Source organism: Pelophylax lessonae (assembly GCF_965119305.1).
Source record: "Pelophylax lessonae genome assembly, chromosome: 4".
Taxonomy (NCBI): Eukaryota; Metazoa; Chordata; class Amphibia; order Anura; family Ranidae; genus Pelophylax; species Pelophylax lessonae.
The window spans coordinates 504,688,184-504,701,745 of NC_138771.1; the positions used below are offsets into that span (position 1 = coordinate 504,688,184).

Sequence of the window (13,562 nt, forward strand, 5' to 3'; positions counted from 1 at the left end):
GCCCTGCCAGCTGTTTATATACCCAAACGATGGCTGCATCTGATTGAATGCAGTCACTGTTCAGACTGACAGTTTTCTGTCTAGCTCCTTGGATATTCCAGTTGAGAAATGTTGGGTAGGAGGGAGCCAACAAAGCAACCCTTTCGCACAGCGTTATAGCCAGTTTTAGTCTTTTGTGTTTATTTTATCTCAATTCAGTAATCACTTAGCTGGGCTTCTTACTGTGTAGTCTGATAAAAAGAAATCCCCAACAGAAACTTAAGCCCCGTACACACGAGAAGAAATTCGGCCGGGAAATTTCGTCCGACGAACGATCTGCAGATTTTCGGATTGTTAGTATGGTGCTTCCGACAGCCGACTCCGACTTTTCGGCCGAAAAAATCCTGGTGTGCAGGCATTAAAATTTTTGTCCTCCGTCAAAACACATCCGATTTTCGTCTCAATAGTACAGATTTCGATGGGGAAAAATCTTAAGAGCAAGACTAGGCATGCTCAGAGATGAAAGAACACATACAAAGCAATCCAACACATGACATCACTTCTGAAGTAGAATTCTGTCGTACGGGAAAATTTGTGTGCAGTCTAGAGCACATTCCAACCAACAGACATGCACTCTGGACAAAAGACGGACGACCGGTCGGCGGAAATTCGTTGCGTGTGTACGAGGCTTAACTCTATCCCTTAAGGGGCTGAGGAAGTCTGTAGAACGTTGTACGTGTATGTTTCTGCTAACCACTCCCATGTTTTTAGGATATTTTCATGCAACATTTGCACAGGTTACTCTTTTGACAATATCCTTCTTATCCTCCAGGGATTGACAACTCCTTATGAAACTTAATGGTTCTTTGTACATTTACTATATGTTTATTGTTTATCCTCTGCTTTATTCCTTTTGTAACTCCCTTCATATTTTACACGTGTGTATCTCCGCATATGAGTACAAGAAAAGTTGACCGCACCCTGGCAAAAAGGCAATGGTGATATTAATTGAATAAAGGTATCCAATATGAAAAACACTATGGACATAGCAGGCATGCCTTTTATGTCCATGATGTTTGTCATATTGGATACCTTTATTCAATAAATATCACAATTGCCTTTTTGCCAGAGTGCAGTCAACTTTTCTTGTACTCATTGCTGTTTGGATTACGGACCAGATGTGCACCCGACCTTCAGGCTTTCATCCATCCACCTGAGCGGCTTCTGCCCATTGTTGTTTAGCTGTATCTCTGTATACCTTGAAATGCAGTAGTAGATTATAAAAAAAAATCCTGACAGGGACAATTTATATAGCTGTATCATTAAGTGCCACCAAAAATGACATTCATATACCTGGGACTTTCTGTGTTCTCTGGCTCGCTGTCCTCATTTTCACTCAGCTGTAAATCTTGCTTCACTATATTCAACAGTTTACAGCAGCTGTCGTTTTTCTGCAGAAGTTAAAGGTAACATTTTAAAAGTGATTCTATGAAAAATTAGGTCCTTAATCCAAAAATTGCAATAATCTGAGATTTTTAGAAATCAAAACACAAATGCATTAGCTACTTGTTTCTTATTTTAATTGTCCACCTTCTAATAAAAAGTTTAAAACTGAAAACAAGCAATTGGATAAATGTACAGATTAAGTACATATATGGGAGATGTTTTAACTTACAAAGGATTAGCATGTTTGACCTTTAAATTCTGAGATTTAGACAACTCTACCATAAAGTGACAGCCCTGTCTGGCAAGGCAGGAGACCTGATTTTTTCTGTACTGCATTTTAGTAACACTTACAGGTCTTATCCCTCCTCCAGCCTGTGATTACTTAGTAAAAGGAGAAGCAGCAGACTAACAAGCTCATCTCTCAGTCACTCTGATTTCCCCTCTTATCAGATTGGTTCTTATTAGCACATGATTGGCTCTGTGTGCTTCTTTCCCCTCTACCAGCCTGAGCTCAACTTTACAGAGACTGCACAAGGATGATATCAAGGGGCTTTAAAGGGACTCTTAGATTAGAATGACATCAAATAGAGGTAGTTACACAATGAGCATACATCCTCCCCTTGTCAAAATGATTTTAAGTAACTCATCATTTAATAATACCGTTACTCTATTTGGACACAATAAAAATGTGAATATTAAAAAGAAAACCCACATATTTACCCCGCTGCAGACATTCATAGATGGAGGTACACAACCATTTTTCAGCTTTCTCAGAATAGGTTAGCAAAAAAAGTGGTGAATGGTGAATAAAAATAGACTATCGACATCTTGGACCTGGAACCCCTGGTTAAATTCATTAAATAGTATGTTAATTAACACGTACAGGCTCCTCATAAGACTGATTTTGATGTTGTGTGAAAAAAAACTTTTATTCACTATTTCATTAACCTTTATCATTTTCTGGAAATATTGGATATATCTGTTATTCTTTCTGTAGACCCTTTTACATAGACCTATGTAAACAGTGCCAAATACGTTCATGAGGTCCTTAAGAAGAGCTTACAGGAACCGAAAGCCACCCTGGGCTTTTGCTTGATCATGAACCCTGATAGGTGTTCTCAGACCAATGGGAAGGTAAAATCCAACTTGGGTGTCCTGGGTCTACCTGAAATTCCTTCCAGTTGAACATACCAAAGACAGCACCACATAAAATCCCCCTAAGAGGTTCAATAATGCAGTGAGATATCCAAGTCTATCAAATGTCCCCCAGTTTGGCTATGACTTCAATCCGAGGCACTCAAAGATTGGAAGACTATTCAACCCCCTTCATGCCAAATAAGCCTAGCAACCATAGTGTACATAGTAAAATTAAATTTCTCTTTTATACTTCATGACCCAAAGTAGAAACGCTGACCAACCATTAAAATAAAACACAAGGCAAAAGTTTGGACTGTAAGTCTATCCAAAGCTAACATCTCATTCTTGGATCAACATCAGTTAACTAACTAGCTGGCTTTTTTAAATCTTTTTTGAACTGCAATGGGGAGGTATCTCTTTTAGTGTTTCTGTTTTTACTCATCTATGAGACCTTTACAAGAGTGTAAGGGCAGAACATTTCATCCTGTGCAGAATCCACTGTTTTTAAAGTAAAGGGAAAACTTTTTTTCAGTAGGCATGGGATTTGACCTCCTGCAAAGTTTTTATTGTGGTCTGTGTGTCAATGTGGAGGTTAGCCCCACTATTTGTTGTGGTAACCATTGTCACTGAAACAAAACATAAGGAAAAATCCTACATTTGAAAGTTGTAATGAGACTGAAAGCAGAGGGTAAATTTATAAATGGATATACATGTTCCAGTGATGACTGTTTAAGATTGGAATTCCTCTGACTTTAAAGTGTTACTAAACCCACAACAGTAAAATCTGTCTATAGGTGCAGAATAGCATGCTCGTTATACTCCCTGTGTAACTTAAGTGATTAATTCTCTGCATTGTGGAAAAAGGTTGTGTGATCCTGTATGCACAGATCCTCCCCCTCCGGCAAGTTCACTCTGGACAAGTCCAGATAAGCACAGTAAGTGTAGTTCAGCTGCACATGCTCAGTTTGGTCTCTATTGCTCAGAGAACACTTCCTGGTTTTAGCTGAGCTTTTCAGGTCACATGGTATTAACATCACACATTTGGGCATGTATACAGATCCTAAATGACAGCCCAGTCCCTCCCTCCTCCTCCATGCCCAGTAACTTAAAAATAACACAGTGGGTTGGATGTCACATCTTGATTGATGGATGATTTATTTTATTCTTGGGAGGGTACATTTGATCAGCACAGGGCCAATCAGCACTGTCCAGACATGTTCAGACAGAGAATTAAGGGTCTTGAAGCCTAATAGTACAATCGTGGGAGAAATGAAAACTCCTCCTACAAACTATCAGCACTCACTTAACCACTTGCCGACCGCCGCACGACTATATACTGCGGCGGTCAGCCCCGGCCAGGCAGAGTGACGTATCGGTACGTCACTAGCCTTCACCGCTCTGGTGCGCGCGCGCGCACCCGCGGACCCGCCGATGACTCGATTGGGTTCAGAACCAATCAGTCATCAGGTTCAGGCCAATCATTTTTGGCCTGGACCTGTTGATCAGTCCTGCCCAATCAGATCACACTCTACGCCTGTGAAATGTAAACACAGGCTTAGAGAAGATGTGCCCTCCTCTCCCAACGGTCTTTTTGGATCCAGCGTGAGAGGAGAGCACATCTAATTGTAAGTACAGCACCAAGCACGTACATACACACTTAGATAGGCACATTTCACCCCCGATCGCCCCCCGATTAACCCCTACAGTCCCTGACACAACACACACTGTATACAGCATATAGCACTTTCCTATATACCTGTATACGTGTGATTTGTGGTCAGGTCTAGCGCTTGCGGCCCCCCCTTTTCCACTTGAATTACCCGCCACCCCCCCTAATAAAGATTTAAGCCCCTGATCCCCCCTGACCCCCCCTGATCACCGCTAGTTAAGCCCTACACCATCTGTCACATTGGCACTAATACAAACGTAATATACAGTGTTTTTGTATTTTTGTATTAGTGTGATTGTGATCAGAATTAGCGCAGGCGACTACGTTTCTGTCCCAAGAAGGTTTAGGGTCCCCGCCACCCGCCCAATAAAGATTTAACCCCCTGACCCCCCCTCTGATCACCCCTACTACCCCTGCCACAACACACACCGTATACAGTATATAGCATTTTGCTATATACCCGTATAAGTGTGATTTGTGGTCAGGTCTAGCGCTTACGGCCCCCCTTTTCCACTTAAATTACCCGCCACCCCTCCCAAATAAAGATTTAACCCCCTGATCCCCCCCTGATCACCGCCAGTTAACCCCTACGCCCTCTGTCACATCAGCACTAATACAAACGTAATATACAGTGTTTTTGTATTTTTGTATTAGTGTGATTGTGATTAGGGATGATCGAACGGTTCGGGTCCTCCATCGGTTCGGCCCGAACATTGGGTGTTCGAGGTTCGGCCGAATTTAGAACTTTTTGCCCAAAAAGTTCGGAATTCGGCAACCAGAACCGCCCAAAATGCAATGCTTTAGGAAATGGGCTTTAAAAGCCCGTGATTGGACCAGAACCATTAGCAAAAGCCAATTGAGGGGGCAGGAGAATGCTAGGAATGTGATTGGAGTGACTAGGGGGTCCCTAGACCAATCATTAGTGAATACGCCCCCCAGTATATAAGATCGCCCCCGCCATATTCCTAGCATTGTTATACTGGACATGGAAGAGAATGGAAGCAGTTCTGTTAATTTTACTTTAAAAGTGTCATTTACCTATTTTTAGTGTGAGGAAAGGGATATCTAGTGTAGTTAGAGTGCTCCTTTACACTTAAGTTAGCTTCAAAAATTGAGTTTCTGTAGGGAAAGTGTTAAGTGTAAGGGGACCGTAGTGTAGGGTTAACTGGCAGTGACTGCTATGGCAGGGTGACAAAACCCTTCCATAGCAGGGTGACCGCTATAGAGAAATGATCATTTCTCTGAATAGCTTCGTAACTGGAATATGGCTTCTCACCAGCCAAGCATTTTTTATGCTGCAGGGGCTGCCACTGCCAGTGCTTTTTTGAGGACATGTTTGATGTCAGACATGACATCTGAACATGTGTATAGGGGGTATATATAGACATATATGTCTGAATATATACCCCTAGACATATATAGGTGTGATAGTAGCAGAAATAAATGCTTGCGCTAATGAAATCATTTACAGGAATATATTTCTGCTACTATCACACCTATATATGTCTAGGGGTATATATTCAGACATATATGTCTATATATACCCCCTATACACATGTTCAGATGTTTTGCCTGCCTCAAAAGAACCCAAGAACCCAAAAAAATGCCAAAAAAACGCTAGCATCAAAAAAAAAAAATGCCCAGGTGTGTTTTTGCTGGCATTTTTTGGGGGGTTTTGGAGGCAGGCAAAACATCTGAACATGTGTATAGGGGGTATATATAGACATATATGTCTGAATATATACCCCTAGACATATATAGGTGTGATAGTAGCAGAAATAAATGCTTGCGCTAATGAAATCATTTACAGGAATATATTTCTGATACTATCACACCTATATATGTCTAGGGGTATATATTCAGACATATATGTCTATATATACCCCCTATACACATGTTCAGATGTTTTGCCTGCCTCAAAAGAACCCAAAAAAATGCCAAAAAAACGCTAGCGTCAAAAAAAAAAAATGCCCAGGTGTGTTTTTGCTGGCATTTTTGGGGGGGTTTTGGAGGCAGGCAAAACATCAGAACTTGTGCACAGTACCACTATACACATGTTCAGATGTTTTTCCTGACTGCAAAGAACCCCAAAAATGCCTGCTATTAAACCGGGAGAGAAGCTAACTACCTCTGTTTAAAGTGTTCTAATACAAACAATCCTTTTTTTTTTTTCTGGTTCTGGACATGCTACAGAGCTGAAACTTCACAGGTACACCTTTTAGACCCCACAGACACCAAATCACACAAAAGAAGTTCTTAAAAATTTTAATTTTTGATAAAAAAGCCAATTATTGAAAAAATTTAAATAAAAAAGAGATTGTTTTATTTTTACTTTGGATTTCAGATCTGGGGGTCTAAAAGGTGTACATGTGAAGTTTCAGCTCTGTAGCATGTCCAGAACCAGAAAAAAAAAAAGATCGTTTGTATTAGAACACTTTCTTTCAGGACAGGTAGTTAGTTTCTCTCCCGGTTTAATAGCAGGCATTTTTTGGGGTTCTTTGCAGTCAGGAAAAACATCTGAACTTGTGTATAGTGGTACTGTGCACAAGTTCAGATGTTTTGCCTGCCTCCAAAAACCCCCAAAAAATGCCAGCAAAAACACACCTGGGCATTTTTTTTTGGACGCTAGCGTTTTTTTTGGCATTTTTTTGGGTTCTTTGCAGTCAGGAAAAACATCTGAACTTGTGTATAGTGGTACTGTGCACAAGTTCAGATGTTTTGCCTGCCTCCAAAAACTCCCAAAAAATGCCAGCAAAAACACACCTGGGCATTTTTTTTTTTTTTTTTTGACGCTAGCGTTTTTTTTGGCATTTTTTTGGGTTCTTTTGAGGCAGGCAAAACATTTGAACTTGTCTATAGTGGTGTATATACACACATACATATATTTATATACACACCTAGACATATATAGGTGTGATAGTAGCAGAAATATATGCTTGCGCTAATGAAATCATTTACACTAATATATTTCTGCTACTATCACACCTATATATGTCTAGGTGTGTATAAACATATAATTATGTGTGTATATATACCACTATAGACAAGTTCAGATGTTTTGCCTGCCTCAAAAGAACCCAAAAAAATGCCAAAAAAAACGCTAGCGTCCAAAAAAAAAATGCCCAGGTGTGTTTTTGCTGCCATTTTTGGGGGTTTTTTGGGGACAGGCAAAACATCTGAACTTGTGCACAGTACCACTATACACAAGTTCAGATGTTTTTCCTGACTGCAAAGAACCCAAAAAAATGCCAAAAAAACGCTAGCGTCCAAAAAAAAAACGCCCAGGTGTGTTTTTGCTGCCATTTTTTGGGGGTTTTTGGAGGCAGGCAAAACATCAGAACTTGTGCACAGTACCACTATACACAAGTTCAGATGTTTTTCCTGACTGCAAAGAACCCCAAAAAAATGCCTGCTATTAAACCGGGAGAGAAACTAACTACCTGTCCTGAAAGAAAGTGTTCTAATACAAACAATCTTTTTTTCTGGTTCTGGACATGCTACAGAGCTAAAACTTCACATGTACACCTTTTAGACCCCCCAGATCTAAAAAATCTCTCTTTTTTTTTTTTTTTTTTATTTTTTCAATTATTGGCTTTTTTATCAAAAATGACAATTTTTAAGAACTTTTTTGTGTGATTTGGTGTCTGGGGGGGGGGGGGTCTAAAAGGTGTACCTGTGAAGTTTCAGCTCTGTAGCATGTCCAGAACCAGAAAAAAAGATCATATAGGTGTTAAAGTTAAAGGAGGGTCCCGACCCACATCCCTGTTCTACTGAAAAATTATCTTTTTTTTTTTCATGGTTCTGGACATGCTACAGAGCTAAAACTTCACATGCACACCTTTTAGACCCCCCAGATACTAAATCCAAAAAATCTCTCTTTTTTTTTTTTCAATAATTGGCTTTTTTATCAAAAATGACAATTTTTAAGAACTTTTTTTTGTGTGATTAATAGTTAATGGGGCATGACCCAGAACCCTGGGCACTTTTTAGGGGCGTTTATTGGGTTTTAGGGCTTAAAAAACGGAAAATTTATATCAATACTTACCGTAATTTTCCTTTCCTGATGGACTCCATGGCAGCACACGTATGGGTAGGCTCCGCCTCCTCTCCTACCCTATAGGACCCCACTCCCATAAATCTTTGCTCCATACCAGGAGCCGTGTTCCATAACTAGAACTACTCCAGCAGATGGGAGGGGACTCCTGCTGCCATGGAGTCCATCAGGAAAGGAAAATTACGGTAAGTATTGATATAAATTTTCCGTTTTCCTGACAGACTCCATGGCAGCACACGTATGGGAAATAACTAGCCATACACACCCGGGCGGGTAACTGCTGGTTTAACAGAAAAAGGTTTAATTTGCACCGTCAACAGACAAGACTTTTAAACCAAAGTTGACCGAAGATAAAGAAGCCGGTTCAACACAGTAATGCGACATAAAGGTATGTATTGATGACCAAGAAGCCGCTTTGCAAATCACGTCAGGAGCTACATGAAGAGAAGCTGCCCACGACGTAGAGATCCCTCTAGTGGAATGAGCTGTCACCACCTCTGGAGGAGCCAGTCCCTTGGCTTTATATGCCCACTGGATGGTCTGAACTATCCAACTTGCTATAGATCTTGAGGAAGCTTGTTTGCCCTTGTTTTTTCCACAGATGAGGACAAAAAGATGGTCTGACTGGCGGAAAGGAGCTGTAGTCTCCAGATATAGCCGAAGAGTTTCCCCCACGTCCAAAGGATGGACAGAATTTTCATCTTGAGATTTGAACGTGGGTAGGACAATTTCCTGGTTGACATGGAATACCGACATTACTTTCGGATTGGAGCCAAGCATCGGAACCAATACTACCCGATCAGGGAAAAACGTAAGGAATAGTTCCTTGTAACCCAAGGCACCGAGTTCAGAAACCCGTTTGGCCGAAGTAATAGCCACCAGAAAGGCTGTTTTCATGGAGATGTTTTTAAGGAAGAATGGATCCTTCTGATTCAAGGTAAGTGAGGAAAGAAACTCCAAGACCGTAGGAAGATCCCACTTAGGGAACCTGGGCTTTCTAGGAGGTCTTAACCTAGTAGCGCCTCTGAAGAACTGGCGAACCAGGGAGTGTTTCGCCCATGCAGTCCCGGTGAAGGCCGAAATGGCTGAAATTTGGACCCGAAGGGAGCTTACTGCCAATGACAGGTCCAGACCGGACTGGAGGAAGCCCAAAATATCCTGGATTCCTGGGTCAGAGACAGAGCTAGATCTGCTATCCACATAATCCTTAAACTTGGACCAGATTTTTTCATAGACCTTGTTCGTGCCGGGTCTTCTGGCACTCATCATTGTAGCGATTGCCTCGTTTGGACAACCGAGCGCTTTCAATCTTTCCCTCTCAACAGCCATGCCATGAGATGAAGCTGTGCTGGGCAGGGGTGAAGAATAGGCCCTTGGGACAGAAGGTCCGGCCTGACTGGCAGAGGTATCGGGTCCCGACAGCTCAGCTGGAGCAACAGAGGAAACCACGGTCTCTTTGGCCAGAAGGGAAGAATCGCTATGATCTGCACTCTCTCTGTCCTGAGTCTGTGAAGAAACTTGAAGATGACTGGCACTGGAGGAAACGCATAGGCCGTTTGAAAATTCCAATGATCCGTCAGGGCGTCTACCCCGTAGGCCTGGGGATAACGCCACCTCGTGTAGAATCTCTCCAGTTTGGCATTGCTTGGAGATGCGAACAGATCTACCTCTGGATGGTAACCTAGAGACATGATCCATATGAAGGTCTCTGGATGGAGTGACCACTCGTTGTTGTCCAGAGCAGACCTCGAGAGGAAGTCTGCCTGGACGTTCTGGGCACCCGGAAGATAGGCGGCTGACAAGTTGGACAGATGTCTTTGAGCCCAATCCATAATAGGTTTCACTTCTTTCAGAAGAGAAGGACTGCGGGTGCCTCCTTGTCTCTTGATGTAGGCGACGGCTGTCGTATTGTCCAGTCTTAGGAGGACCGAGGCATCGGTCGCCAGATGCTGAAAGGCCTGGAGAGCACAGAACGCTGCCCGAAGCTCCAGCACATTCGAGACCACCCCGTATGTAGGGAAGTCCCATCTGCCCTGGGCCACCTCCGACAGGCAATGCGCTCCCCATCCCGTCCTGCTGGCGTCCGAGGTCATGACCAACCAGGACGCTGGAACGATTGAATGGCAGTTTAAAAGATTCTTTCGCTGAAGCCACCAGGTTAAGCTGTCCTTCATGGACGTAGTTATCCGAATGAGGACTTCTGGATTCTCGAAATTCCATTGTTGGAGGAATCCCATCTGAAAGGGCCTCATCTTCCACTGTGCCCACTTCACCATGGGAGCCGTGGAAACCATGGTCCCAATTATCTTCATGCACTGGGACGCCCGGAGATGAGAGGCTGATAATGCCGGACGAATCCTGTTGCAAATTGTCGGAATCTTCTCTAATGGAAGGGAGATAGTGCCTCTGGAAGTGTTGAAGAGGGCCCCTAGGAAGACCAACGACTTCGTGGGTTCCAGATGACTTTTTTCCAAATTCAGGAGCCACCCGAACTCTTGAAGGGTGGAAATTACTTGAGATCTGTGAAGCAGAATTTGATCCTGATGTTCTGACAGAAGGAGCAAGTCGTCTAAGTAATGGTAAAGACGAATCCCTTTTGCTCTGATCAGGGCTACTACAGCCAGTAAGATTTTGGAAAAGATTCGAGGTGATGTGGTAAGCCCGAAAGGGAGACAGGTAAATTGAAGATGCACCTGACCCACTGCGAATCGGAGAAATTTTTGCATTTCTGCTGCGACTGGGACGTGAAAGTAGGCATCTTTCAAGTCTATGGATATCATCCAATCCTCTGGCTGTACCACTTGCCGAATTGTAAAAAGTGTTTCCATCCTGAACCTCTCTTTCTTGATGAAGGTATTTAGGTGTGTTAGGTCTATAACCGGCCTCCAAGAGCCGCTTTTCTTCAAGACCATGAAGAGCGGAGAGTAGATGCCTTGGAACCGTTCCTCGGTTGGGACAGGCACTGCCGCACCCTGGGCAACCAGGGATTCTACATATGTAAGAAGAGTTGACTTCTTCTCTTCTGAACGGGGTAAGGCCGTAGGAATGAAGCGAAGAATGGGGCTTCTGTCGAAAATCCACACATGTCCGTGTGATACGGTTCTGACGGCCCATTGATCTTCGATCGAGGCTGCCCAGACGTGCGCAAACTGAAGCAAGCGTGCGCCTACCCGCACCGTCTGGACAGGTTCGATGTCAAAAAGACTTTGTCGCCTCTCGGCTTGCTGAAGATTTTCCTTTGGAGAACTTCTGCCCTGTAGACTGAGGGCGCTTCCAGTTCTTCCTGAACTCACGACCGGGCCTGTAAAAACGGGCCTCTCTGGCACGATCAGGATTTTGTCTGTTTTGAGGTCTTCTCTGATCTATCAACCGGCGATCCTGGGGAAGGAAACCAGATTTACCACCAGTGGCACGGGTAATAGCACTGTCCAGTTTATTACCAAAGAGGGAGGAACCCTCAAAGGGAATTTTGCACCAGGCCTGCTTAGAGGCAGGGTCAGCCAACCAGGGGCGCAACCACAAGGCGCGTTTGGCTGTGACAGAGGACAGCATGACCCGCGCCGCCAAGCGGATTATATCAATGGATGCCTCACCCAAGAAAGCCGTTGCCAGTCTCAACTCCTGAATGGCTGAACTCCTGGCCACCTCTTCGGAGACACTCTGAAGTGTAGCCTCCACGCTGTCTACCCAGGCTTCCATTGCCTTGGATGTGGCTGCCAAAGCCAGAGCCGGCTTACACGCCATACCTGCGGAGAGATAAATCTTCTTAAGATCTGTGTCAATCCGCCTGTCAAGAGCGTCTTTGAATGAGACTGAGTCTTCCAATGGTAAGGTTACGTGTTTCACCAACCTCATCAAGGCCGCATCCACCGCGGGAGCGGAGTCTAGATGTTTCACCTTATCATCCTTGAAGGGATACATTCTGGAGACCTTAGATGACAAAGAGTTTCTCTTTTCAACTCCCTGCCACTCGTCTGTAATAATTTCTCCCAATTCCCCTAGGAGGGGAAAATGGGAACGCTCTTTTTTGAGATGTTTGAAGTATTTCTTCTGTTTAGCTGGGGACTCAGCTGGATCTTCCCATTTTAATGCCTCCTTAACCGCCTTAACTAGCGGTGGGACCATAGCAAGTTCAAAACCTACATTCTGGTCTACCAAATCATCTTCACTGTCTGTAGAATCTTCTGACAGACGACTTGGTTGGGAAGTACCTGGCTCCACTTCATCCCTTGGGAGGAAACCAGGAGCCTCTGAAGAGTGACCCGAAAGCCTGCTCGAATCCCAATCTCTAAGGGATTCTTTTACAATCCGCCTGACCATAGCCTCCACTGGTTGTGCAGTGTCTTGCTTTTCCCTCAAAACCCTGGAATAACAGGTATCACATAGGGATCTATCCTCAGGGATATGGGCTCGACAGCCCCAGCATGATTTCCCTGAACTGCGGTCAGAATGGCGGGATTACCGCGGAGCGACTGAACTGGAAGTGTGCTCATGTCGTTTAGACCTGGAGCTAGACCTATGACCAGACTTTGATGAAGAATGCCGATGGGCTGAAGGAGAACGATCCTTTGATCCAGAAATAGGGCGTTGGTCAGACCTAAAAGGGCTAAATAGGGAAAGAAAAACACACTTAGGCTCCATTCCACCAGCCAACGCAAGCAGGTAAGGGTTAAGAAAAACTAGCTCACCTGTTGCGCAGGGACTGGCCACCGTGGGATGGTGAAGCATCCATTTGCAGATAGAAGCAAAAGCCTGCACAGGAAGAAAGTAAGCATACATGTACTGACTTTCGTCTCCACACCAACCCTTTTACCCCAAATGGCACCTGGATCAAAGCATGACTCACCGCTGAAGAGCAGAGAAACAGCACGGGGAAGCCACCGCAACGCCTGCAGACATCCCATTGTAAACAGGAATGACAGCTGCTTAAATCTCCCGGGCGCCGCAAAGCCACGCCCCAAAGGACGCAATATCGTCATAGGAGATCGGGAGCGATGCGCGCGCATGCGCAGACGATACCAGGGCCAAGCCTCATCCTGGACAACCAATTGAAGGTCCAGCGAGGCAGGGGGAGGAGCCTAAGCGACGATCTGGAACGCAGGAGCGCTCCACCGCACAAACAGGAAATGCAATGAAACCAAAAGAAAGTTTTATACTTTACCACCATGACGATAAACGAACAGTCTCAGGCCTGGATGAATTCATGCGTGTGTGACAGGGCACCAGGGCCTATCCGCTCAATAGCAAGGACGTATTGGCCATCAATGCAGCCCACCT

At 44.1% G+C, this 13,562-nt stretch overlaps 1 protein-coding gene across 2 annotated transcripts in view; it reads right to left on the reverse strand.

Annotated features, from left to right (window-relative positions):
- Nucleotides 1–13,562, reverse strand: part of LOC309554155 (uncharacterized protein) — a 145,867-nt gene that overhangs the window by 56,834 nt on the left and 75,471 nt on the right. For both annotated transcript variants that reach the window (XM_082255758.1, XM_082255759.1), the window contains exon 5: nucleotides 1,333–1,430. In XM_082255758.1, coding sequence (XP_082111884.1) covers nucleotides 1,333–1,430 — 98 coding nt within the window. The remainder of the gene's footprint in view (nucleotides 1–1,332; nucleotides 1,431–13,562) is intronic.